Here is a 23,443-nt window from a genome sequence, read left to right as displayed (position 1 = left end):
ACCATTGCCACAATCACCACCACCACTACTACCTTTGGCATCACCTTCTGTCACTACCATCGCCACCAACCTTCACCATCAATGTCGTTGCCACCATTGTTGTTGTCGCTTCCACCACCAACACTAACACTACCATCTCACCAAAAACAACCACTGCCATAGTTACGCCACTCCATTGTCGTCTCACCATAGTTGCCACAACCATCATCACCAAATTCCACCATTGTCGTCGCCATCACTCTTCTGCCCTTGACCACCACCACCACCACAATCAACCACCATCATGACGTTAGCCTGCACCACCAGCAACACTTATTGTCACCACCATTAGGTGACATTCACCACCATCACTGTCACAAGTAATGTTAATAAAAGACATCTTAAAGTTGTTGATTCTGACAAATTTACAAAGTTGTCAACAATTTTTTTAAACTAGAAACCACAAAATTTATAACTGAATTTATAAAACTGAAAATTAGTTTTAGTTTGGAAAGGCAAAACTAAAACAAGCCCAAACATAGGCTTAGGGTTATGGGCTAAGTGAAAAAAAAAACACTTTTAAACTTTTCCTTAGTTAAGCATCTACGTAATATGCTTCCAAACGAGTTCTTATTTAAGCAGCTATGCTTTATGAGCTTTTAGTATAAAAAACATTTTTTCTCTGATCCAAATTACTTTATGAGTTTTGTTTTATTGCTTTATGAAGATCAAGGTTATTTGGAAGAGTTTCCCTTACACTGTGGACCAATTCAGTAGGGATTTTTGCAACATAAAAATACATAAGCAAGAAACCAGACATCGTGTTGTAGTGTGGTCACCTCCGAACAGGGGAACTCTCAAATTTAATGTTGACGGGGCCTCACAAGGTAACACGGGTCTGTGTAGAGTGGGGGGTGTTCTCAGGGATTTCAGAAACCTCATCCTTGACTTCTTTTCCATCAATATGGGTTATAGCTGGGCGTACGAAGCCGAGGTAAAAGCTATCTTGATAGCTTTGATGTTTTGTCAACAACATGGGTTCAAAGACATATTGATAGAAAGTGACTCTACGCTGGTTGTGGGATGGGTATTGACTAAAACAAACCGTCCATGGAAAATTCTAAATGATCTGAATCATATAGATATGTTGTTGTTAGAGGTTCATTGCCTGGGGGTGCATCATGTCTACAGAGAAGCAAATAGTTCCGCGGATACTCTTGCGAAATCTGGGGTAAATAGATCGACAAATCTCTGGTGGTGCTCCAGTTATGCTCGGTGATCTTGCTGCGTTTGGTGTGCGCTTTCATCTTCCTTTGGTGCTGCTTGCGGGTGCCTTGTTTTTATTAGATGTGCTTCTCATTTTTCCCCTGCCTCTCTGTGTTTTTTATGCGTTCTCTACTAGTCTTAGTTTCTTGTTTTATGTTTGTTACTTTCTATTTCTGTTATTTGTCTTCTGTTACTTTGTTGACTTTCCAGCACAATCTTTTTAATATATATATATATATATATATATATATATAGTGTAGGGATACCAAATGAATAATGCTAATAACTGGAAATTAAGAACTTGTAGTTGGAGCGAAATATGCAAAAGTTGTTTAAGAGTTGCTTAAACATATGGAGCAGAACGGGCCAACATGAATAGTGTTTAAGAACTCACCTCTAAGAACTAGTTCTTACTTTTAGTTCTTAGAGCATCTCCAACTAGTTGTTAAAGCATCTCCAATGCTAGTTCTTAGTTCTTAGCACTATTCATGTGGGCCTGTACTGCCACATGTGCTTGAGCAACTATTTGCAGATTTTGCTCCAACCATGGGTTCTTAGTTCTTAACACTATTCATCCGGTCTCACAATACCATTATATTAATATTTTTTATTTCCATATAATTTTAATTTAAATTTAAATGTTTATTCAATACTTAAATTAAATGAATGAGAGAAAAAATAATAATTTTCTATGCTAAGAAATCAAAAAAGTAAAACATTTTATATAAGAGCATCTCCAATGGGAGTGTCTCTTGTCTAAGACACTTGAAGATGAGTATCTCACCCCATTAGAGCAAATGAGATCTCTAGGCTGTAAAAAATTAGTGTCTACAACCAAACATTATGTCTCTTCAAATTGTGCACAAAAAACAAAAAAGTTATTATTATTATACCGAAGTAAAAGTGTTTTGGTGTTGACTGTGGGGTCTACTAGAGAAACTTTTAAGAGTTGTTGGGTTGGAGTAAAAAATTAATAAAGTGGTTTAGATGATTTGACACTATGGGGAATTATAAAAAATAATATAAAATAAAGTGTAGACACTTTAGTGAATGTGATAGATAAAGATACTCTTAGTTATTAGTTCTTAGCACTATTTATGTGGGCCCGTACTGTCACATGTGCTTAAGCAACTCTTTGCAAAGTTTGCTCTAACCTAGATTGTTAGTTCTTAGCCCTATTCATCCGGTCTCACAATACCATTATATTAATATTTTTTATTTCCATATAATTTTGATTTAAATTTAAATTCTTAGTCAATACTTAAATTAAATTAAGGAGATAAAATATTAATTTTTAATGTTAAGAATTCAAAAAGTAAAACATCTTATATAAGAACTAGTTCTTATTTTTAAGAACTAAGAACTCCACGTCAGCCCCCTCCAGTGGTTAAGAACTCAGTTCTTAGTTAATAAGAACTAAGAACCTTGCATTGAAGATACTTTAAAAACCTAGTTCTTATTTTTAAGAACTAAGAACTCCATGTCATCCCCTCAAGTGGTTAAGAACTCAGTTTTTAGTTCTTAACTAAAAAATAAGAACTAAAAATCTTGCATTTAAGATGCTCTTAGAACTCACCTTTTAGAACTTCACATCAATCATCTTCAATGCTTAAAAACATAGTTTTTAGTTCTTAATTTAATAACTCACGTTTAAAAACTAGCAATGAGATGCTCTAAGCATCTACGTAATATGCTTTTGAATTATTTTAAGTTGATGATGTGAACACTTACTTTTATTTTAAGATGTGAACACTATTTAAATGGGCGATTTTTCTGCCTGGTCAAATGCCTCTCTGTCTTTGGAAAAATCCAGAAATATAATTTCCTCTTTATAAGTGCCCTCAGATCCATCCTTCTAACCATTCATTCCTCTTCCATTTTTTTACTCTGCACTGCACTAAACAATCATGTCAACAATCAAAGTTCATGGAAGCCCCATCTCAAATGCAACCATGCGAGCCCTTGTTGCCCTGTATGAGAAACAGCTTGAATTTGAGTTTGTTCCCACTGACATGCGCAACGGTGAACACAAAAAGGAACCCTTCCTTTCGCTCAATGTAAGCAACCATCAATTCATCACCAAATAAATCATTTTTTCTTCAATCCACCTTCAACTAATTAATTTCCAATTTTATCTTCCCCTGCAGCCTTTTGGTCAAGTTCCAGCGCTTGAAGATGGAGATTTGAAGCTCTTCGGTAAGATTTGCATATATATATATATATATATCATGCCAAACTTTTACAGACACATTCATACAAAGTACAAAAAGTTAAGGTACCAAATTAAGACATGATTAATATAGTATAAGAGTATATCCTATATCCGTCCGTTTGTTACTGGAGACCTGTTAGAAGTCCCACATTGATTAGAGGTAGAGCATAGATAGCCTTTATAAGTGTAGTGCTGACCTTTATAGATGTCTAAGTCGATAGTCATTTATAAGATCTAACTCTAAGTATGTATGGTTAAGTCTTAACTAAGTCTGGTTAATAACCCTATAACACTAATTCTGCATCTTATATCATCATATCTCATTCCGTTCTGCAATAATATTTGAGAATCACCATCAATATGGGTCGGAGATACTCATTTTTCTCGAGAGAGAAGGTGGCTGCTATTGAAACAAATAAATTCATTATTGTCACATGTATTGGTACTAACAATAACATGTGCATCTTTCATCAATTCTCCCCAAAGGCCACAATTATTGCTAGAAAATAAACATGTTTATGACAAGAACACATCTTAGCTATAACCTAATTTCTGAGTAGAGTTAAAGGCCTCTCTTGCAATGTTTATTTGAGTTTATCTTATAGCACAAACGCTTATGTACGTGTTTGGAAAATTTATGTAAGTAGCGTATCATCTAGATATAAGTTGTTTTTAGTTTATTTCCATACCATGTTGAAATTCACTTATGAGTGAGAGCTTAAACATTTTTATAAATCGTCTTATGTGATTAGCTCTTATTGCCATAACTACTTAATTAAAGCTTATCTTTGATCTACTTGCTGGACCACATGTAAATATTTGGCCAACTTCACTGCCTAGTAATGTGTGTTAAGATTCTCATTAACTAGATATATGATCCAAATAGTCCAGTAGAACAGTTCTCTCCTGTAAATTGAAATAAGAGATGCTGAATGGAACACTGAGCTAACAATTTGTTCTGCAGAATCAAGGGCCATAACAAAATACATAGCTTACGAGTATGCTGATAAGGGAACAGAGCTGCTAAGCAAAGACTCCAAGAAGATGGCGGTAACCACGGTGTGGCTAGAAGTCGAGGCCCATCATTTCGATCAACCATCTTCAAAACTGGCGTTTGAGTTGGCGTTCAAGCCTATGTTTGGGATGACTACGGATCCTGCAGTTGTGGAAGAGAATGAAGCCAAGCTGGCTGGTGTTCTTGATGTCTATGAGAAAAGATTGTCTGGGTCCAAATACTTAGCAGCTGAATGCTTCACCTTGGCAGATCTGCATCACATTCCTAACATTTTCTACTTGATGAACACACAGAGCAAGAAGCTGTTTGAATCAAGGCCTCATGTGAATGCTTGGGTGGCTGATATCACAGCAAGACCAGCTTGGTCTAAGGTCGTTGCCATGTTACCTCCTAAGCCATGAATAGTGAGGAAGAAGGCCTTTCAGGATTGATGGTGTTGTTGGATGTTCTCTGAGACCTCAAAGATGGCCATTTAAGTTCAAGAAGTACTTTTGCTTTTGTGGGTTGTACCATGAATTGACTTGTTTTTGTTAAGTCTTAATAATGTATTGTGTGTTAAGGGGACAGAATTCTCTGTCCCATTTGGTGTTTTTCCTCTCCTATGAATAAAAATGCGTGATGTTATTTTAAAACCACTAATATAAGATTAATTGTCATATCGTTTACATGTAGAATAAACATAAAAGATTAATCTGATGACTTTTATGAGGTCTTCTTTGAGTTCTTTAAGCTCAACGACACAAGCAATATGGTTTTGTGTTTTTAAAGCTTGAAAAACACCTTCTTTTTATCTTCTAGCGTTCACCTAGATTAAAATGATTTAGAAGGTGTTTGTATTGTGTAGAGTTCAAATTAAAAAACAACTCAAACTATCTAGTGATAACTTGAAGAAACAATCCTTCTTTAGTGACCATGTTTAAAGCTCTGTAATCAAATGGTAGACAAATTTTATACAAGTTTTTAAGCTGTGTGATACAAATGCATGCCAAAGTTTGAAAAGTAAATAAAAAATAAAAAGTTGCGCATCCAGGGAATCGAACCCTGGTCAGTACCGTGGGAGGGTACTATGATACCACTACACCAGATGCGCTGTTGAGTCAATGATTGATTATGAAATTATTTACTTAATTCTTGATTTAGTAGCGCAAGATGTCCACGCTACTAAATATGTCCACGCTAGTGAAGTAATGAGACCTGTAATTTGATTCTTCCGAAACATAATCCAAGAAGACATTTGAGCCAAAATATCTTTAGCAAAATGAAATGTTTTATTTAAAACATTGTGGACTTTATGATCTAGTAGGTAGGTGTCTATTTATGAACCTTACCGGTCAAATATATCAACCTTTGGACACATGTATGAGTATGACCATTTAATGATTATCATAATCACTTTCCAAAAAAAAATGACTATCATAATCATGAGTCACTTTCCCAAAACCGTCTATTTGTGGTAATGTGTTGATTTTTAGTGGCTTTGTTTGACTTGGGGAGAAAATTAAAGTAGAGCAAAAGAGAAAATAGATGATGAAGGAAGAGAAAAATGTGAAAAATTTAATACAGTATATTTTTAAAGTTGTTCGACATGATTAAGATAGATGAGAAAGAAGAAGAGAAGAGAAATCATTGTGTAACTTTTCGATCAATTTATTTTGTTGAATAAAAGGTGGAAAAAGAGAATTATTTTTATATGAAATAACATGAATATCTTAAAAATAAAAGATGATAAATTCATTTTTAATCTATTATATTTGAATTTATAAATATATTAACATTTTTTATTTTTTATTTTAATAAAATTTCTCTTATTTCATTTTATTTTGTAATTTAAAATTATTTATAAAAAACTCAATTAAATTATAAAAAAAGTGGCATGACTCATCCGTGCCTCCTCTCTTATCATTCTCATCTTTCTCTTCACATTTCTCTCATTTTTAAGTCTATCGATCCTAGCAAATAGAGTGTAAACAAGAGATAATATTAGTTATGATATTTTCAACTATTACATTTTAATTTGAACCCTCCTCTTTTTTAAAATATACTTTGAAATAATGAACCTTGGATTAATGTTCCTAAGAAAATCCCGTCAAAAAAAAATGTTCCTATGAAAATTATTTATACAAATAAATCTATTAACTTCATACACAGACTAAACTAACATTCCCGGTAAATTAGTTTTACAAATAGGGCTAATTAAGTTTTTTTCTATAAAATTAACGTGTTTTAATTTTAGTTTTTTATTGAAGTAAAGTAGTAAAAACTTCTCTATTGTTTATAAAATGATCACTTTCACTACACGACAGAGGTTAAGCTCCAACAACTTTGCCAACTAAATTAAACACATGGACATGGATGTACCACGCACATAAAGACCCAACCAGACATTTGGCAAAGTTTTTGGAACTTATATATCTTCTGATGAGGACCAAAAATTGCTATTTCCTAAATATTATGGATGTTTTAACAACTTTATTTTGGTGAGCGACTAAAATAAAAATTCACCTATTTTACAAGGGAATTTATTTTAGTTAAGCCTTCAACATATTATCATATATCTGAAATAAATCACTAATGTCACAGTAGATTTTTTTTCATATCAAGTTTGTAATTTTTTTTTAAGTTTGTGAACGGGCCACAATGCCTGTATCCAGTGGATCTCATCTTTTTTGGGCAAAAGCATCCAGTGGGTTTTGCAGGCTGAACTCATAGTTAACCACTTTGTTGGAACACTGGCCTCATTACAAGTTTGAAATCACCTTTCAACAAAGCATATATTCACTCAATTTTCTCTTTTGCTTTTCCCCCAATTTCTTTATAGGTGGGGAACAAACAACTCTTACAAAAATTCATTTAATTGGTTTCTTTACATTTGGCATCTTATCTAAAGAATTTATGCTCTTAAGTTTTGATTTACAAATGACAGGTTGATGTAGTTGGCATTAATTCTCTAAGCTTTGTTCTCATGTTATTTACCATAGGAATCAAATCTCATTGTAGATTGGCATGGATAATGCTATGTGAGTTGGCAGGCAAAGCCTTTTGCATAAAGTAAATGCTTTCCCATTTTGTGTTACTCTTTTTGCAAATGCATACAGCTTTTAACTTCTATATAAAGCCCCATTACCTTCACCTAAAGTTCTAATATCTTAGCCTCAAATCAAACATATTATTATGAAACCACACATCTCAGGGGAGAGCACTCTGGCTAATAATGAGTACTACAGAAAATCTGTAGGAGAAACTAAGAAGCTCCATCAGGTTGATGAGGCAACCATAACCACTGCTGATGCATCATCCAAGCAAGGTAGGCTTCATCAAAATGAGAGACGGTGGTGGAGCCGCCGCGAAGAAGACCCCATCAGAACTTTGATGTTCTTGGGCTCTTGGAATCATTAATCATACATTACTTCATCAGTAATTAATGATGCATTAAAACTCATGAATTGGATGAAAATTGAAGTAGATTCAATTTGTCACATGTATATATAGTAGTTCCTTGCTAGTACTATGTTAAAAATTTCAGTGGTGTAAAGAATTGTAAGTTCCTTAATAATTAAGGGTGATTTATTTTGGAAACCATAAGCCAGCAACCCATAAGTGAAATCTCATCTGCATATGGCTGGATCTGTATATATAAATATGCATGTACTTAGATAAGATGTATTATAATTTATGATCTTCTGTTATAACTAGATTATTCTTTGTTCTCTTTCAGAATGAGCTTGTCATCTGAGACTGAAATTTTACCGCTCTGTCACATTTTGTTCTTGGAAGTTTGTGATTTAAGCAGAACTTTCAAGTGAATAAACACACAAACCACAAAATAGCAAAATAATAGGCCCTAATCTGATGAACTTGAACAAAGATAGGCCTGTTCATGGTTCAGATTCGGACAAAAACCGAGCCGAACTGGAAGATTGATTCGGGTGAACTGAACCGAATCAGTTTTTCAATTTGATGAACAAGTTCTTCAATTCGATGAACCGGTTATGATGTTACAATTCGGCTCGAGACGTATATGAGAAAGAAATTAGATTGAAACAGAGTTCAGTACATCAAAAAAATAAGATTCATTCAATCAACCATTTAAACAGAGTTCAGTACATCAAAACGTAAAAATATTCAAGACCAAGAGGACTATCCAAGTACAGTTTGGATAGGAAAATGTAAGTTTTGTGAGGTACTCCTCAGCAATGATACTCCCACTATAAGAGACGTGACCTATAATTATAAACTCAATGTTAAAATTTTGGATAAATATGTGAATGTTATGTTCTTTTTGTAGTCTTCGGTATATGCTCATTGATGCCAGCTTTCTTACTTTGCCCTCCCTTTGTCTTCCAATCAAAGAGGAAAGAAAGGTAGAGCAAGTTTCATCCCTAAACTAGCTAGCTTTTGGTAAGCATGTTAGCACAGTTAGAAGGAAGCAATGTAACGTCCCAATGCATTGAATGCCTAATCAGTAGATCCAAAATCACTCAATGCTTGTATCAAAACATTGCTTCTCATTGATATAAATACCAGTATCAAAGACAAACGAAGAGCAAGTTACTGGACTGATCATTTTGTGAAAGCATTCAAAGGTCCTTACTTCATTATTTCTCTAGTTCTTTCTTTGCTAATCTCGTATCTCTCATTCTCTTGTATAGTGAAGAAAAAAGTGTTATTTCTCTTCAATCATTTGTAATAACCTTATTTAGTGAGTAAAACCAAGAGATCAATCTTACTAACCAATGTCAAATTTGTTTCTAGTTAGGATTCTAGCCTTGGGAAACAGATTAATGATACACTGTTGAAGAAAGTGGAAGAGGTGAAGTATGTTAGTTAACAAATAGCATCTCCATGGGGTTCTTATTTTGGATTCTTAAGCTAATAGTTGATCCTTATATTTTCCCTATGCTGAGATGAATTTCTTAGTCCTTAAAAATAAGGTCCAGTTGCGACTTCTGTAAACAACTTTATTTTTTGAGTTCTTAGATTGAAAAATCATATTTTATCTCTCATTCATCAACTGAAAGTAAAATGTATGATCATTGTGAGGCTCAATCAAAAGTAAAGTAAAAACTCATGGTCAAAACGAAAACAACATCAATTATTTATGAGTTGTTTATATACTATGTGGCATTATGGTCACACAAGAATCATGCTAAGAACACAAAATAAGAACTCATGAATGAAGATGCTCTCTTTAAGCTTTTGGGATAATTGGTTTATGACATGGTATCAGAGTCTCTATGACCAAGCGGTATAGAGTTCGATCTTTGTCGCCCTCATTTCTTCTAATAAAATAATGACTCAAAGCACATGGTAGACGAGTCTGTGCATTCTCCACGCTACTAGGCTAAACGGGCAAGCTCAAACGAGCTCTTGTGTGAGGGGGCGTGTTACAAATAAAAATATAAAATTATTCACGTCACCCTTACCCAATATGTTAAGCTTTTGGAATAATTGATTCATGACATTGTATCAGAGCTTCTATGACTAAGGGATCTAGAATTTGATCTTTGCCGCTCCCAATTCTTCTAATAAAAAGTTAAATTTCAGTATATGATGGATGAACATGTGCATTGTCCACGCTTCAAGCTCAAATGACCTCTTGCATGAGGAAGCTTGTTAGAAATATTATGATTCATTTATCTAACAGCCTAACAGCTAAGCATTTGAGATAATTGTTTGTGGACAAACCATACTTCTAATTGTGTCCTGGTTTGGTTGTGATATTGTGAATGTGGTCTTACAATTCAAGTCCTTTCATGTGTTCTCAATGTGGTGTTACAATTTATGTCCTTGTTGTATGCAATAACCATTATGTTACAAGTCCCTTCAAGAAGCATATCATATGTTATGAATCCTTGTACTTCTTTTCATTTCTCAGCAAATCAAGCTACATTTGATTGCAGATGTGCAATTTGGTGTAGCTCACAGTGACTCCAACTCATCTTAAAGAATCTTCAAATTAGTAAAATACTCAAAATACACACTTCTTTCACCTGGTTTAAATGAGTGGATCTCTTGTAGCAAATGTAAAACTCGGAATATCAGAACTCTGAAATCATCTTACTAGTAGTGAGTATACTTTGCTAAGACTGAGAAGACAGAAAGTTGTGTACAAATCTTTTCTGCTTTACTTTAAATTTCAGAACCAATCTCAATGGTAGATGACATGACCACAAAGCACAAATAATGCAGCAGCATGCTATAGAAAAGATAGGTGGCATTTCCCAAGATAGCCAAAGAAATTATAGTGGATCACACGTATCGCATAAGATACAAATATTGCAACAAGGCTTGTCCCAAAGAACCAAAACATGAGCATATCTATCACATTACCATAAGATTCCCCTGTAGTAGCATGTTGTAATGCAGCGACTTGAAGCAGCACTAGCAAATACAAATGATCATTTCAGCAGATTTATGCCTTTTGCAAAGAAAATACATATGCATACTTCACACTTACCTACAATTTTTCTCTTATAGACCCCACTTGACTAACAAGTAACAAATAACAACAGCCTTATCCAAAACAATTATATGAGAAACTTGGGCATATTCCTTGATGAAATATCAGAAGTGCTTTCATTCTCTTTTAATTACCCTTGCAATAGCTTTCTAACCCCATGAACTTTGGCTTTAATCATTTTCAACAAGAATTGAAAGCTTTTACTAGCTGGAAAGTACTTGGTTGATTGAAAGCATGATATCTAAGGTTAATTCCCAGGAAAGAAGGACCAAAGTGTATGGTCCCTGCTCCGCTCTTATCCAACAAATTAGTATCCTTTGGAGAACAAAGCATAATATATCAAATCAAACCACCACCACAAAAACAACAATAAAAGTCTTATCTCAGTCAGTGATGCCGCTATATAGACTATCTTTTTTTTTGTTACAGCTATATAGACTATCTGATGCTATTGCGCTCGATAAAAACCAAATTTGTGGAATGTTATTAACCATGAGGTCACTTCAAACGTTGTTTTTGGTTTTTTTTCTACCCCTCTTCACAGGACTAAAAACCATGTTATCACCCGCCAGTACTAAATGCAATGCTCCCAATTAGTCACTACATATAGAAGATTGCCTTGCCGACCTCAGAGTCCAGCAAGCATTGTTCTTTGCTTTTGTTTTCCGTTATTTTGGCTATTCAATTAGGACGGAAAGTGGATATCTACACATTGCATAGCACTTTAAGTGGTAGGGTGAAGAAGATTGAAGACAAAGAGTGTGAGTGGGAAGATTTCAAGTGCCCCATATCCATCAATGCCATAAAAGCTGAGTGATGCTACTCCATTCTCTTGTAGATTCTACTACAATGTTAGTGATAGAATTTGGAACATGCTCTTGTAGTACTTGTGTAACAGTGGTCCATAGTAATTGCGCCATCATTATGGACCCAAAACAAAAATGCCTTCATCAGCGTACATCACAGTGGTACTTTTAGTACTTGTGTAACAGTCAATGTCTCGAACTAGATTCGATCTCCTAGAGTTCAACAAATAGTTACAAGAAGTGCAGATTGCAGTTCAATATCTCACCATTGGTTTTATTTAAAATGTACTTTTCAATTAATATTTAATTGCACTAAGAAACTAATCTAAGAAGCTTGATGGTAGAGCTCCAATTAGAGCTCTGACAGACTGATACCATCTAAGAAAAAGATAAACCAGAAAAGATAGAAGAACAATCGAGAGAAAAACAATGAAGGATCTGAAAATGAGTTTATTCTTCCTTAGTTTATAGAAGGGAACAATGACTATATTTATAGAGCATTAAATGACTAACTCAAAATTCTAACATAATAACTAACTAACTCTAATGCTAACTCACTAATACACTAACTCTAAATTGCTCTACTTACTCTACTAAGACACTCATAATAAAAAATGTTATAATTTGCGGATGTCACTTGTTCGTATTTTTAACCATCGCAACTAATTATGAAATTCAATTTAAAAGCTCTTTTAGAAACTTCACAATCCATCTTTTCTTTTGAAATTTGTTGTATGCATACTAGGGCATTATTATTGCACTATGACAAAGAGTGTGAATGGAAAAACTTCAAAAGTCACTTAAGAAAGGGTCGCGATAAATAAGCATTCCCAAAGACGACATCCAAGCGACACAATGAGTTTTATGGCAATTTATAGCCGTCACAATTTGCGTGCATTTAGAAAAACATTGAACCTATTGTTTTGCATACATGCATATTGTGAATCTTCTAAACCTCAATTATGTTACACATTAAAAACGATGCAGAACGCGATGGTTATAAACAGCCACAAAACTCGTGAGTTGTTTGGATGTCCCCTCAAGCGAATGTCCATCAATAGTTTTAGCTTAAGAAAAGCATAAGGATTTGAAAAAATCCAACTCATTTCTTCCGACCAATATTAGCCATTGCATATCAGACTACCCTCAAGAAAGTTTTTTTTTGGATAAGCACCCTCAAGAAAGTAATGTGTAATGTCAATATGAAAATCACAGCAATCATTGATCATGTGAAACGTTGGTGAATTTGGGTGTTAACCTAAAACTTCAGTGGAAATGAGTTGTAAGAGAGAGGAAAATTCCATTTATTTTTATTCCTTGAGGATCAAAACTCTTCCTCTTTTTCCTCTCAATAGTCCTAGTATTGATAATTTCACCTTTTACACTTGATTTGGTTTGATAATCCCATTTGCAAGAATATCATCCTACAAGTTATTGCTTTCCCTTGCAAAGAAAGATTAGTAAAAATTGGTTGATGGTAGCCAAATTCTTTTTTGGAAACCAACTTATGGTTGAAGCAGATGTCACAATTGTGGACCAAAAGTTGAGAGAAGTAAGAAGACTTATCAACACAGCTTAGATCCCCAACTGGGAACTCTAGGACTGAAAAAGGAAGCATTAACTCTAGAATTGAGCAGATTGAATGCTTTACTAGACTTAATGCACCTTGGTGTTTTGTACTGATTCACTGAAGCTCCATTGCTAATGCTCAAGTCCATCAATGCCTCAAATGTTCCTGGCTCCACCACACGTATCTCAAGTGGTCCTATTGACTTATCATTGCGTAAATGCCTATACACATAGTCTAGTTGCTCTTCAACTACAGAGCAACATTCCTGAAGAACATTCGTATCAAGTGGCTCCCCTGACCCCTTTGAGCCACAATGCAGAATTTCCCAATACAATATGTAGTGTCCTGGTACTGATGAAGTATCAGGGTAACTAGTGTAATCCACTAATAGAGCATCAAGAGGCTTTAACAACTTTTTGGCCTCAGTGACACTCTTGTGCAAGTCCTCTTCACTGGTCTTGTCACTGTCAATGCTGATCACAACGTTTCTCCTGCAGATGAATCGGAATTGTGGAGCTTTATTGTAGAATCTAACCACTTGAAGCACATCGCCAACGCGGTACCTATATAGACCTGATCATTGGGATCATAGTGTTGTAAAATGAGGGGGAAAAAGATGCATTAGTAAACAAATAAATAATGAATGTGAATGATATATGATGGATCATGGATATAATAAGAAAAGAGAGATTGAGAGAAAAATATGATGTATGTAATGTCTATACTGATTGAGTGTCTGAGTACTATTATGCTTAGCAAAACATGATTAGATGATATGAAGAAAATTATATTAAATCCTTTGATATATATGTATCTATAATATGAGGATGGCTCAATTAATTCAGAACTTACCAGCAAAGGTAGTGACCAAAATCTCATAAAAGCAACCAAGCTTAACATTCTTCAAATCCACAAGCTTGTCATTGGGGACATGCCCCTCCTCAAAGTCCATCAACAGTGTCCCATTCTGGCCAAGAGGAAGGAACTCAAAGTAACACATGTTAGGCAAGAGTGTGAAAGCAACATCAGCAGGATCACTCAAAGGCTTCAAATTGACCCCAAAGTAACACTCAGAGGAAGCATACATAGAAGCAACCAAAGGCAATTTCCCACCACTATAATGCTCCAGAGCAGGAATATACTGAGCCATGGACCCAGTGATCACAGCTTCAATGTACTTAGCCTTAGGCCAAATCTTAAGTAAAATCCCCTTCCAACACTTGTGGCTGCAAATTTCAGAAATCTCATCTGCAAGATCAGGGTTAGGGGATGAAAGAACAGAGGACATGGCAGAGCAGCAACCAGGGTCAGTTACAAAGGAACTGAGCTCGCCTCTGCGAATGTCATCGCAGAGGCTTTGCCAGTTCCTTTCCAGGAAGGAAATGGCTCTGAGGAATGCGGAGGCGAAGACAGCGCCGAGCCGGAGGACTTTGTGGCGTTGGATTAGGCCTGCTAAGAGCTGGCAGTGCATGCTCTGGTTTACGTCGTTGCAGAGGACGGTTTGGTCAGGGCTTGTGAAATCGTTCCATGGATCGCGTGTGCGGCACTTGAAGTGCTTGCTCTTGTAGTAGCTTGTGAGCACTGTCCTCACTGGTAAGCCACAAGGGGTGGTGGACATTTCTGACTTTACAAAGTTGAGAAACATTCCCTTGCCTTCGTCAAGACCAGGAATGTACCTGAAGATAATTGGATACAAAGTTGAAGATCAAGTTTGTGGGATTGAGAAAATTGGTTAAAAATTTGATGAAACACTCAACTTGCATATTAATTACAACAAGGTATCCAACAACCAATAGTCATGATTAATTCATTTCGAGACATATATGTCACTGAAGTGAGTTTTAACTTTTTCAACAAATCATGTTTCATACATATCGTCAAGATCTGAGCCCTTGTCAACATCTTTAAATAACTCAACTATCAACTATCTTTGTCAAACTTTGTTGGTAATTAAGTAAAATAGATGAGAACTTTTTTCCTTTTTTGACTGGTGGATTTCTTTTTTGGTGTATTAAATTGTTTGCCTTTGTAATTCTGACTTATATGGGATGAATGTTAATAGTTTCCTTAAGAATGCGGCTATTAAAGATCAAACTGTCAAACTAGAAGTTTAAACAATTATTTTTAACCCTTACGACCAGCACTCATCCGATTACTGTGATTGAATAGTCCATAATCTGAATTTAAGTGTATTACTTGTCAGGCCGCACTAGCTAGCATGCATTATGATCCTTTTGTATAACACAAAACGTAACAAATGCATGGTAATGGGGCCCTGCGCCCACCAAACTCTTATTGATGTCATATCTTTTCATCTTATCCTTTTCTTTTGGCCATTTTTGTATGGTCTTTTGTCCATTTAGTTAGAAAGAAGAATTATAACTCAAGTGAGATAACATTAAACACAACAAAGAATCAAGTTGCTAAGCTGGAAACTAGTTAGTCTAAGGTTCAACCATGTTGGAGTTATAAGTAACTCATGATGAACATTCAAATATTTATTTAAATGCAGCAAAAGGGTAGTATGGCTAATAGGCTTCCAAATGCTTGATGAAGGCCAAGAAATTAAAAGATTTGAAGGTGTTAATATTAACTTAGATATGATTGGTGTGATAAGATTGTATAGAAATGTACGGCGGTCAAGATCTTCAGCAATTGTTGGCATCATTTTAGGCTCTCCACCTGATGTTCCTGAACTGCATGCATATACCAAATGATTAGAGATCAACAACACAAAACACAAGCAGAATCTTACAATGGAGTGAGCACATATATATAGTGCATTTTTGGAAATCTTTCTATAATTGGTTCTAAAATAAAAATCAATTCTTAGGAAAAACTTATGTTCGAGTAGTTTCTGATTTCCCGAATTGATTATGACAAAAGATGAATTGATCCAAACAAGCTAATAATAGCCGGACGAAGGAGAGATTACCTGATTAACATCTCTGTGATTGGTTGACCAGTGATGATAGAAGAGTCTTCCCCATTTGCAATTCTCTGGATATATGAGAAGATCTCTTCATAACTGCTAACAGGAACACACCTCTTAAACTCTGCTATGTCAGTTTTCTCATCTCCCTTCACATACTTGTTTAAGTACTCAGTTTCCCTATTCTGTGTTAAGATCTGTTTCAAAAGGCTTTCTTGAATTTCAGCACCATTGTTTGTGAGCTTCTCTATCTCTTTCAATGCTTCCTCACCTTTGTACTCCAATTTCTTTCCGTCCATGCCCACAAGAAGAAAGAGAGTTACAAGAGACACAAGTGTAGGTTTGGTAGGTTTGAAAAGCAATGTAACTACCTATATATATAACAGCAAAATTGGCTTCATATATGGCGTCAGTGAACTTATGAAGAAACCGTGTCAAACTCTTTAACACCGTTCATTACCATCATATACCCACTTTTTTTCTCAATCACAAACTCCCATGATTTTTGGTAACATCTCCACGTTTACATTTTTCTTTTCTGCTGCATCAACCTGCTCCTCTTGCCATAAACACCTCAGTTGACTAACATATATAACGCTCAATATTTATTCCTATGTTTTCATATAACATGATAATTGTCATAAGATACATCTCATTATATATGAGAATAAGATATATCTTATGAAAAATGTGTTTTTATATGAGAACAGAAGAATAAATCACGACTATTAGATCTAATTATGAATTATTAAAATTAAAATAATAAGTCAAAGTCACATAATATTTTTAAGTGGTCGTGTGACCATTAATTTGTTTTAATATTAATTATTTATGTTTAAATCTAACGGTCGTGATTTACGGTAAGATTGTTGTCATGTGACTTTGCGGTCACATGTTCGAGTCATGGAATTAGTCTATTGTGAAAATCAAGATGAGATTGCCTTCATTAAATCATCAAAGTGAGTGTGGTCACTCTCTAGACCTCACAACACCCTTTACATCATACACTAAGTGGGTGTAGAGCTATGTTGTGCAATCGTGTTGTGGGCGCCACTCAAAAAACAAGGATATGATAGCAGGATCTCGCATAGTGGGATCGCTATGAAACGGTGATCAACAGAGGATGTTGGAGGATTTTCAAGGAGGTAGAGACGCGCAACTTCGTGTTTCTCTTCCTTTGTATTTTTAATGTGGAAATTACAAAAATAATCCTAAAAGTACCCCTTTGTGTTTCATTGAAGGGCATTTTCGTAAGTTCAACAAGCCTTCCTTGTCACACTGCAAACTCATGTTAAAATCCACAAAGTCGGTCGTGATGGCCACCACGGTGAAGTGAGACGTGATGGGACACATTGTCCTACTAAGTGGTTGCGGGGCAACCCACCAGAGAGATCACCTGCAATTAACAACATAGGTATCCATACCCAAATGAATAAGAGAATAGAAGAGAAGATAGATTAGTGAAAGATGTGATATATGATATGATTTGATGATAATAGAGAGATAGGAAGAAAAATATGGCGCTTATGTTATTATTACTTGATGAAAAGAGTGAGATAGAAAGAAAATTAAAAAGAAAGAACTTGCGGATTGGTCATAAATTTTTGTTGGGCCACAAAAGATAACACGCTCACATAGCCCACGATGCCGCTTTACATAGACCTTTATCAAGTTAGAGATTGTTCTCTCCTCACATGGATCTTTCTCATTGTTTGGTTAGTCCACTTCCTCATCCTTAAGGACAAGAATGTTCTTCAGGCGGATGGTATTGATAGAAGAATGAGGCCACTATCAATGTTAGTCGCACATATCTTATTAATTAGATGAAAGATTACATTTACTTGATGGTGAATTTTGTGGTACCCGCATTTTTTTTATGATACCCACATTAGGTGATTCATTAGATTAATCTGAAATTATAATTATCAGTGTTATAATTCTAGTCCAATAGTGCTCTCATTCACTGGGCAACTCAACTGTCCCCTGACGACTTTTGTAGACGTCTACCACAGCCTTGCAGAGGTTGCAGTGAATCTCGACCCTAGCTTTGGGTCTGAGCGACATGGTTTCGATCAAAGGAGAGGTCTAACACCTATCTAATCGACACCATTAATCTTAAGGTAAATTATTGGAAAAATACAGTTGCTAACTCATATGATACATGCGCATTTATTACTATGCCAACTCATTTAGGGTACACTATCTTGTGCTGAATTAAAGTACCACAGCAAGCACCTTCATTGATTTACTTTTTGGTTTATTTCTAGTTGGTTATTATTATCAACAACCTTCTCATAGCAAGGATGTTGACATTTCCCAACCATCCCCTAATTCTAGGAACTGAAAATAACTATATAATGTAAAAGAACTCTAATGTTAGACATTAGGATTCTAGCTTGATGGAGAAATTGCACTCTATCACCGTACTAGACAGGTTAAACAACTAATTAAGGTGGTTCGGTAAAACAATTTTGATTTACGCCAATGACTTGGTAATTAATTCGCATAGTTTAAGATACAGTGTAACTGTGTAAGTTATAAGCTAAAGTATAAGAATTGCAATATTCTTATTTCTGAATAATCTAATGGACGAGGATGTAAGGTTCGATTTCAGAGCTGTGACACTGGATGGTTGTGTTAAAACAAGGAAGTTAACATGTGTGTAGCATCAGACATCAGACACTTCCAGATGTCATTAATTAGACATAGCTAGTGAAATGTGTGTAGCAAGTATCTGGTTCTAGTTCTTGACAATGTATATATTCTTTTCTACACTTATTTTCTAAATGATATATTCGTGTTCTCTCTGTTTTTCAAATTGAAGGTGATCTACCACATAAATTCAAACCATATTTCTTTCAATAAATAAGCATATGTGTGCTAAAATATAATATAAAACCATCAATATAATTTTTATTTAACAATTTAAATTTTTGAGATTAATTGCTAGACATAAACGTGTTAGAATATAATATAAAATTATTCATATGTTTCTTATCCAACAACTTAAGCTTTTTTGATATAATTGGTTATTAGACAACATGCTCGTCCTAAATTTTGGCAAGTAATTTACCAACATCAAAAAATACATGGTTTAATTGCACATTTTGTCCATCGTCTATAGTGATTATGCGACCTACCAGAAAACCTTCTCACTGTCGCGGCCAAAACCGTAGTTAACAAATTATTGAATTTTTTAAAGTCCGTCAAGTTATTGGTGGGTGGCAATTTCAAATATTGAAATTACCGACAAATTTTTCCATCGGTAAATTTTTTTTGAAGCACATCAAGTTATTGATATGCGACAATTTCAAATTTTAAAATTACCAACGAGTTTTTCTGTCGGTAATTTGGCGGTAACTAATCCCGCAAAAAAAACTAGACTTGAGAGTTGAGAGCTACGCCCCTCCCCATCCCAACAAAAAAACGTCGACACCAAAGAAGCAAACACAACTCACTCTAACAACTGAAAGTGCTCTAATTAAAAGATCCAAAACATCAACCCAAAAAATAAAAAAATAAAATATTTCAAAAAAAAAGGTGCAAACAGCCTTTCTAACGCATAAAACACTACAATTCTACAAAGGATAAATTCACCACACTAACACCCTGAGACCCTAACCAAGACACCTAGGACTCAGTCTCATACTACCATTTGAAAGCTTGATGAATTTTCACGTTATATGAGTAGAAGTGATATGAGATAAACTACTATTAGTAGCTTTGGAAGGACAAAATGTGATTCTGAAAAATTTAAACCGAAAACCAAACATGTGCGCGTATCATAATGAAATGTGGAACCAATGCTAGCTGACTGCAAAGTTGCAAGCATCGCATATATCCTCATCCACAAGAAAAAAACAACTAAATAGTGCCATTGTCATTTGTCAATATGCATATGTCAGCAAGCTAAAGTAAAGTATATCACAACGCTCTCAATTAGCAAGTCATATCAGCACCTTTACTCATGGGACTTTTAGTTTATGTGTGAGTGTACGTCTAGGTCCTCTATATATGCTCAATATTATCCACATGAAAATTATATCCAGACCATATTTTACTAGCAAAATGTTTTCTTCACACCTCATTTTGAGGTGGAAGGAGGTAGAAGAGGAGAGAGATAGAAAGAAAAGAAAAAGTAAGAGAGAGAAAATATGAGATGTGATAGATGATAAGAGGAGAGAAGTAGAAACAAAAATATGTGGAAATGAAGTGTTTAAAAGATGAGGTGTGTATATATCATTACTCTATTAGTAAGGCAGTGAAATTTCTTTCCTACTTAAAAGGCAACATTTATTGTGAAGGCGAACGTGATAGCTTTAGCACTGATCAAAAAATTAAGTTGCATATATACTTGCATATACATAAAATGTGATATCAAAATATAAAAAATTAGTGGGAGCAACATTAATATATATATATAGTTATATAAATAAAATATTTGTGGGATATTAGTAAATTTTAAATGGTGCTTGCTGTGGTACCTTAATTTAAATGAGGGTACGGTACCTTAAATGATGTAAAACATCTTTATCTCCCATTTTTTTAATTTTTAAAAACCTCTAGCACCATCATTCATGAGCATTTTAGTAGATTATCTCATTATCTTGTCGTTCGCCAAACACCAATTTCCATATCTCACCCTTATTGTGGTCAATAACTCTCTTGTTCTTACATCGCATACATTTCCACTTCCACCACTAGATTCTGATTTAAAAAGAGCTGCAACAACCAGCATGACGTCTAAGATTCCAACAAAACTTAAAAGGTCTAATCTTCTTTCTTTTTCTGTCCTTCAATTTCACAATTTCATCTAGTCAGGGTACAGTACCCAAAAGAATTTCAGGGTACCACAGAATTTGTCATTTTAAATATAGTGTCTGGTAAGTATAAAACACTTGTGGGGGCACTTGCACCCGATAGTTTGCGACTAGCAGGGACATAAGTTTCCATGACTTAATAAGCAGTGGCGGAGCTTGACCAAAATATATAGGAGGGCCAAGAAGTTTTTTTTTTAACTAGCTTCCGATGAGAGCAAAAATCCACAAATCCAATAGAGTTTTTTTATCTAAGCTAAAAAGAATTAAACTAGCTATAGCAAGAAGATAAGAAAATGCTAGCAGCTTCATTCTAAAATCTTACCACACCATCCAGTGAAAGAAAAAAAAAAAAGACCCAATACCCCGTTTTAACCAATGACTGTAGCTTCCAAGAGCCAAGGCAATACACATTCTCAATCTACCAGAACTAATCTATCAAAATTGCAACGAAGTTAGCCAAGCACCACCAACATACTTTGGGAAACTTGCCCAAATTCAATAGAGTATCATCAATTAATATATAAAAAAAAGCTTTATAAAAATAGAAAAATTCTTAAAAATTAGCTATGAAGAAGTTTTAGAGATATAGAGCTGCACCTGCCCATTAAAATGAGGTTAGAGCAAGAAAATTGAAATAAAAAGATTTAATTTAGAGTTGTTGTATAATTTTTACCAACAAAAGTTGGGAACAAGAGAAACTTTGCAATGAGACATCCACTATGAGACATTCTCTTCTGGCTTCACCTTCAGTACTAGACAAAAAATTTGAAAGAAAAATAATAAATGGTGTCTAAGAAGCTTTGGAATTAATAAAAGTTAAAAATTTACTTTACTAGTTTATTATTGTTATTATTATATTTTTCTCTATCTACATTAATCATATTATAATATATTTGATACAAAATGTTTACTAACATACACAATCAACTATAGCTAGCTATGCCTATATGTACCTTTGTCATGATATTTCATTACATATGCTATATTATAATAATATTTATTAATACTACTAGTAATTTTTTTAAAAACAATAGGAGGGCTGAGGGCTCCTCTAGTCCCTTAAATGCTCCGCCACTGTTAATAAGTACATATTCCTTACATGATTAACTACTCATAGTCTATTGTATGTTTAAATATACGGTGAAAAATCACGATTAAACTAAAATTATGATCGAAAGTCATAAAAATTAAGATAAGTTGCTACTGTGATTTTGGTGTAACATAAACTTATCCAATACCATCAATGCAAATGAGTTAGCACATATTTCAGGATAAAATGTAAACATAATTCTTCATTAAAAATTGAGATTAAAGTCAGTTTCCATCGCTCAACTTGTATACCAAAACATGCCGTACTTATGTGTCCTCCAAGTATATATCCTCCAAAAGCTTCTTGGCAATATTCTCCTTTACAACAAGTTCAACATAAAACGAAAACAATCCGTACCCTAATGAATGGGTTAGCATTCTTGTCCGCAACTAACGTAGTGGATGTAACCTTTAGACAAAGTGGTTGAAAGGACACACACAACACATGTGCCAAATGAGGAGTATGGCCATCTTTATAGAGAAAAGTAATTAAGCATATTTTGTTATGGATTATGGGTGTCATATGACGTATACCATTACTTAGCTTATTATGTGATACATTTATGCTTACTCTTTTTTAAGGTGTCTCATATTATTGGTAAAACATATATTCATCTGTGACATCACCTTTATATATTGGCATATATGGGTTTAGTGGAGCTCATATTTAAGGGTGAAGTCCTGTGAAAATACGTCTCTAGTCTTCACCAATAAATGCGGCGAATGAAGGCTGCCACTAATCATGCAACTTGTATGGAAATTTGGATGCATGTAGTACATGTGTGATAGCTACATATTAACATATACAACTTTAGAGAAAAATATATTGGAGTCAGAAATTCAGAATGAGAGAAAGCTGCTTCTATTTAATTTGAAATATATCATCAAATTTAACCCTTAAAATTTTAGGAAAAAGTTCACATTCTATTCTCACCCACACCTAGTGAGAGATAAGGTTAGAAGAGAGAGAATGAGACATATGATAGGTGACCTTATAAGAAAAGAAGAGAGATCAAATACAACAAGGGGTTAAAATTAAATGGAAGAGGAAGTTGTGTGAAAAAATCAAAGCCCATTTTCTAGTGAAAAAAATAATCGGTATATTCATTAAGCATTGATTATATCATTATTTATACATGAGTAATAGCAGTAAAGATTACAATTTGAATTTTAAATATGTTCTTAACAAGATATCTACATAATCATAACAAACTTAGGATAATGGTCTTACACACACGCCCCCCTCAAGATGGAGGTGGCGTCAACGACTCCAATCTTAGAACATAGGAAACCA

General features: G+C 34.5%; 2 protein-coding genes and 1 non-coding gene across 3 annotated transcripts; 1 reads left to right on the top strand and 2 right to left on the bottom strand.

Annotated features, from left to right (window-relative positions):
- The first annotated feature begins 3,032 nt into the window (after positions 1-3,032).
- LOC130717956 (glutathione S-transferase-like) lies at positions 3,033-5,104 on the top strand. Its single transcript, XM_057568370.1, has 3 exons — positions 3,033-3,302; positions 3,393-3,441; positions 4,422-5,104. Exons 1-3 carry the CDS (start codon positions 3,153-3,155, stop codon positions 4,871-4,873), a joined length of 651 nt encoding a protein of 216 aa, XP_057424353.1. The 5' UTR covers positions 3,033-3,152; the 3' UTR covers positions 4,874-5,104.
- Positions 5,105-5,491: 387 nt separating this feature from the next.
- Positions 5,492-5,562, bottom strand: TRNAG-CCC (transfer RNA glycine (anticodon CCC)). Its single transcript has one exon. It is a non-coding gene; the product is annotated as a tRNA-Gly (tRNA).
- A 7,482-nt stretch (positions 5,563-13,044) lies between these two features.
- LOC130718449 (putative indole-3-acetic acid-amido synthetase GH3.9) lies at positions 13,045-16,724 on the bottom strand. Its single transcript, XM_057569042.1, has 4 exons — positions 16,244-16,724; positions 15,903-16,004; positions 14,161-14,984; positions 13,045-13,881 (listed from the first exon to the last, which is right to left on the bottom strand). Exons 1-4 carry the CDS (start codon positions 16,537-16,539, stop codon positions 13,304-13,306), a joined length of 1,800 nt encoding a protein of 599 aa, XP_057425025.1. The 5' UTR covers positions 16,540-16,724; the 3' UTR covers positions 13,045-13,303.
- Between the last annotated feature and the right edge of the window lie 6,719 nt (positions 16,725-23,443).

The sequence above is a fragment of the Lotus japonicus genome, chromosome 5 (genome assembly GCF_012489685.1).
Source record: "Lotus japonicus ecotype B-129 chromosome 5, LjGifu_v1.2".
Lineage (NCBI taxonomy): Eukaryota > Viridiplantae > Streptophyta > Magnoliopsida > Fabales > Fabaceae > Lotus > Lotus japonicus.
The sequence above is the reverse complement of the archived record's forward strand: the minus strand, read 5'-3'. Positions and strand labels throughout refer to the sequence as shown.

What these genes read in the sequence shown, in the direction of transcription:
- LOC130717956 (XM_057568370.1), top strand. Translation starts at nt 3,153, where the DNA reads ATGTCAACAATCAAAGTTCATGGAAGCCCCATCTCAAATGCAACCATG. An exon ending in AACCCTTCCTTTCGCTCAAT is followed by an intron (nt 3,303 to 3,392) that starts GTAAGCAACCAT and finishes CTTCCCCTGCAG; the next exon opens with CCTTTTGGTCAAGTTCCAGC. An exon ending in TGGAGATTTGAAGCTCTTCG is followed by an intron (nt 3,442 to 4,421) that starts GTAAGATTTGCA and finishes TTTGTTCTGCAG; the next exon opens with AATCAAGGGCCATAACAAAA.
- LOC130718449 (XM_057569042.1), bottom strand. Translation starts at nt 16,539, where the DNA reads ATGGACGGAAAGAAATTGGAGTACAAAGGTGAGGAAGCATTGAAAGAG. An exon ending in ATCACAGAGATGTTAATCAG is followed by an intron (nt 16,005 to 16,243) that starts GTAATCTCTCCT and finishes ATATGCATGCAG; the next exon opens with TTCAGGAACATCAGGTGGAG. An exon ending in ATCACACCAATCATATCTAA is followed by an intron (nt 14,985 to 15,902) that starts GTTAATATTAAC and finishes AATTATCTTCAG; the next exon opens with GTACATTCCTGGTCTTGACG.